The 2153-nt window shown below is 62.3% G+C and overlaps 2 protein-coding genes across 2 annotated transcripts, besides 1 other annotated feature; both read left to right on the top strand.

The window, feature by feature from the left end:
* Positions 1 to 783, top strand: Tco025E_10175 (uncharacterized protein; the record flags this gene model as incomplete). The annotated part of the gene is made up of 1 exon (XM_029376960.1): positions 1 to 783. A coding segment is annotated over one exon (783 nt), but the record flags the coding sequence as incomplete, so codon positions are not given.
* A 251-nt stretch (positions 784 to 1034) lies between these two features.
* Positions 1035 to 1064: a microsatellite.
* A 351-nt stretch (positions 1065 to 1415) lies between these two features.
* Positions 1416 to 2153, top strand: Tco025E_10174 (surface protease GP63; the record flags this gene model as incomplete). The annotated part of the gene is made up of 1 exon (XM_029376959.1): positions 1416 to 2153. A coding segment is annotated over one exon (738 nt), but the record flags the coding sequence as incomplete, so codon positions are not given.

The raw sequence follows: 2153 nt of genomic DNA, 5'->3' as shown, positions 1-2153 counted from the left end.
GAAAAGTACTGTAACCACAACGAAACTTTTGTGGCAGAAATTAAAAAAAAAATTAATGCAACTGCGGCCAGTACTGCCACCGGTGGGCAGGTGGGTGCAGGTGCCGGCGGTTCCACGACTGACAGTAAAAATGGGCGGGCTGACGGAAGTCCCGGCGGTACTGTGGGAGGGGCAGTGCCACCGGCACCGGTCCCTGTCAATGCCGCTGGTGAAGTGACGAGCAGCAGCAGCGCAGCAGCAGGAGAACCACCTGCGCCGGCACGATCCGTGTCACAAGGCGAAGGCGAACAGGCGACAGAGGTGACTGAAGGGACAGGGGCAAACGAACAGCGTGAGACACCGGACACTGCTTCGCCGCAGGAGGCAAAGGGAGAAACTGAAGCTGAGGGCAAAGGAGCCGTGGACGCCCCAGATGTCGCGCAGAAAGCAGCAGCTGCAACTCAGGCCGAGGCCACTTCACCGTCTCCCTCCACGCCCAGTGACGGCGTTGCTGCTGCCAGCGGCCGTGCCGGGGAGCAGACAGCGGGGGATGCCGGCAACACCCCAGCGCCTGTGGGCGCGGAGCAACAAGACGAGGGGCACCAACGTGGCAATGCCCCTGGCGCACCGCCAAGCAGTGCGAAGGGAACAACATCGCCAGCCTCCAATGTAACTAATAATGCAACGAAGGCGGCGCCCGGCGACAGTGACGGCGGCAGCACCGCGGCCTCGCACTCCGCCTCGCCCCTTGTGCTGCTTCTACTGCTTGCGTGTGCGGCTGCCGCTGCGATGGTGGCCGCGTGAGCGACTGTGTGAGAGAGAGAGGGAGGGCCGTGCATGCACACAGCTCGTCGTTCTTCCTCTATTTGTGTGTCCCCCTGCACGGACTCTCTCGCCCTCGCCGCACCCCACGAGGCAGACACATAATGTGCTCGTAACTATACACACAACTCCACTCATGCAGGCCGGTCGGTCTTCTTCCTCTTTTGCAACCGACGAGCCGCTGCCGTCCTGCTTGGCTGCGTGGGTACAGCACCGTAACTGTTTTTATCATTTTTGTTGTTTGTTTGTTTGTTTGTTTGTTTCCATTGCTTTGAGTGGGCGACCTCCTCCTCTCTCTCTCTTCCTGGATTGGGCTGTGCGGGAACAGAGAGTGTGTGTGTGCTGCGCGTCCCCACTGCTCGGTGGACGCGCCCCCACTCTTCGGCTTCACTTCACGGGGTTTGTTTGCTTTTTTGAATTTCTCTGCTTGTGTTTGTGTGGTTTGGGCGGTCTGCGCCCATTTTGCGGCCCCGGCGGCTGACGTCTCCTCTCCGCAGGCGCTGGCGTCTTCTTTTTTTGAATTTGTCTCTCTCCCCGCCTCTTTCCCACGTCCAATTTGTCAGCCGCTGGTTGCCTGAACAAGCGAAGAAGTGCTTGTTTTTTACGCGCACGTCATGCTGCAATTTTCCCATGCCCCGTCGCAGTGCGCGTGGCTGCTGGTGGTGATGGCGGTGGTGGCGGCGGTGTGTTGTGGCGGCGGCTGCAGTGCCGCCTCGCTGGCGTACCCCTGCACCTCCGACGCGGTGATGCGCGGCAACGGCAGATTGAAGTCTGCCGCTGTGGTGGTGAAGCCCGTCCCTGCGCCGGGAGCCGCCCAGTCGGGGGAGTACGTTGTCGTGACGGAAGGCTGGGCGCCGATCCGCATCGCGGTGTCGACGGAGGACCTGAAGGACAACAGGAAGTACTGCAGCTTTTCGAGCCTTCGAAAGTGGAATCTGCTGGGCGACACCTCCGCCGACTGTACAGCTGATGTATTGTCGTCCCAGCAGAAGGACGCGCTCGTCGGGGGCGTCGTCCCTGCCGCCGTCAAGCTGCACGCGGAGCGACTGCTGGTGCGGCCGCTGGAGGGGCCGCTGAAGGTGCCCACGTTCGCCGCTGACAGCGTTTGCGGCCAGTTCACGGTGCCTGCTGCCCATCACACCCCGGGCGTTGACGATGCCGACATGGTGCTCTACTTCGCCGCTGCGCCGGGCGGGGTGTGGGCGTTGCCGTGCGCCACGCTGGATGACGGCCGCCCAATCGTCGGCGCCGTGAACTTGGCGCCGGCAAATTTGTTTCACGGACGCCTCGCCACCCGCATCGCCGCGCACGAGATCGCCCACGCGCTCGGCTTCTCCTACCAGCAGATGGCT

Source organism: Trypanosoma conorhini, assembly GCF_003719485.1.
Source record: "Trypanosoma conorhini strain 025E chromosome Unknown Tco_14.4_contig_01514, whole genome shotgun sequence".
Taxonomy (NCBI): Eukaryota; Euglenozoa; class Kinetoplastea; order Trypanosomatida; family Trypanosomatidae; genus Trypanosoma; species Trypanosoma conorhini.
Note: the sequence above shows the minus strand (reverse complement) of the source record. Positions and strands in the feature narration are given on the sequence as shown.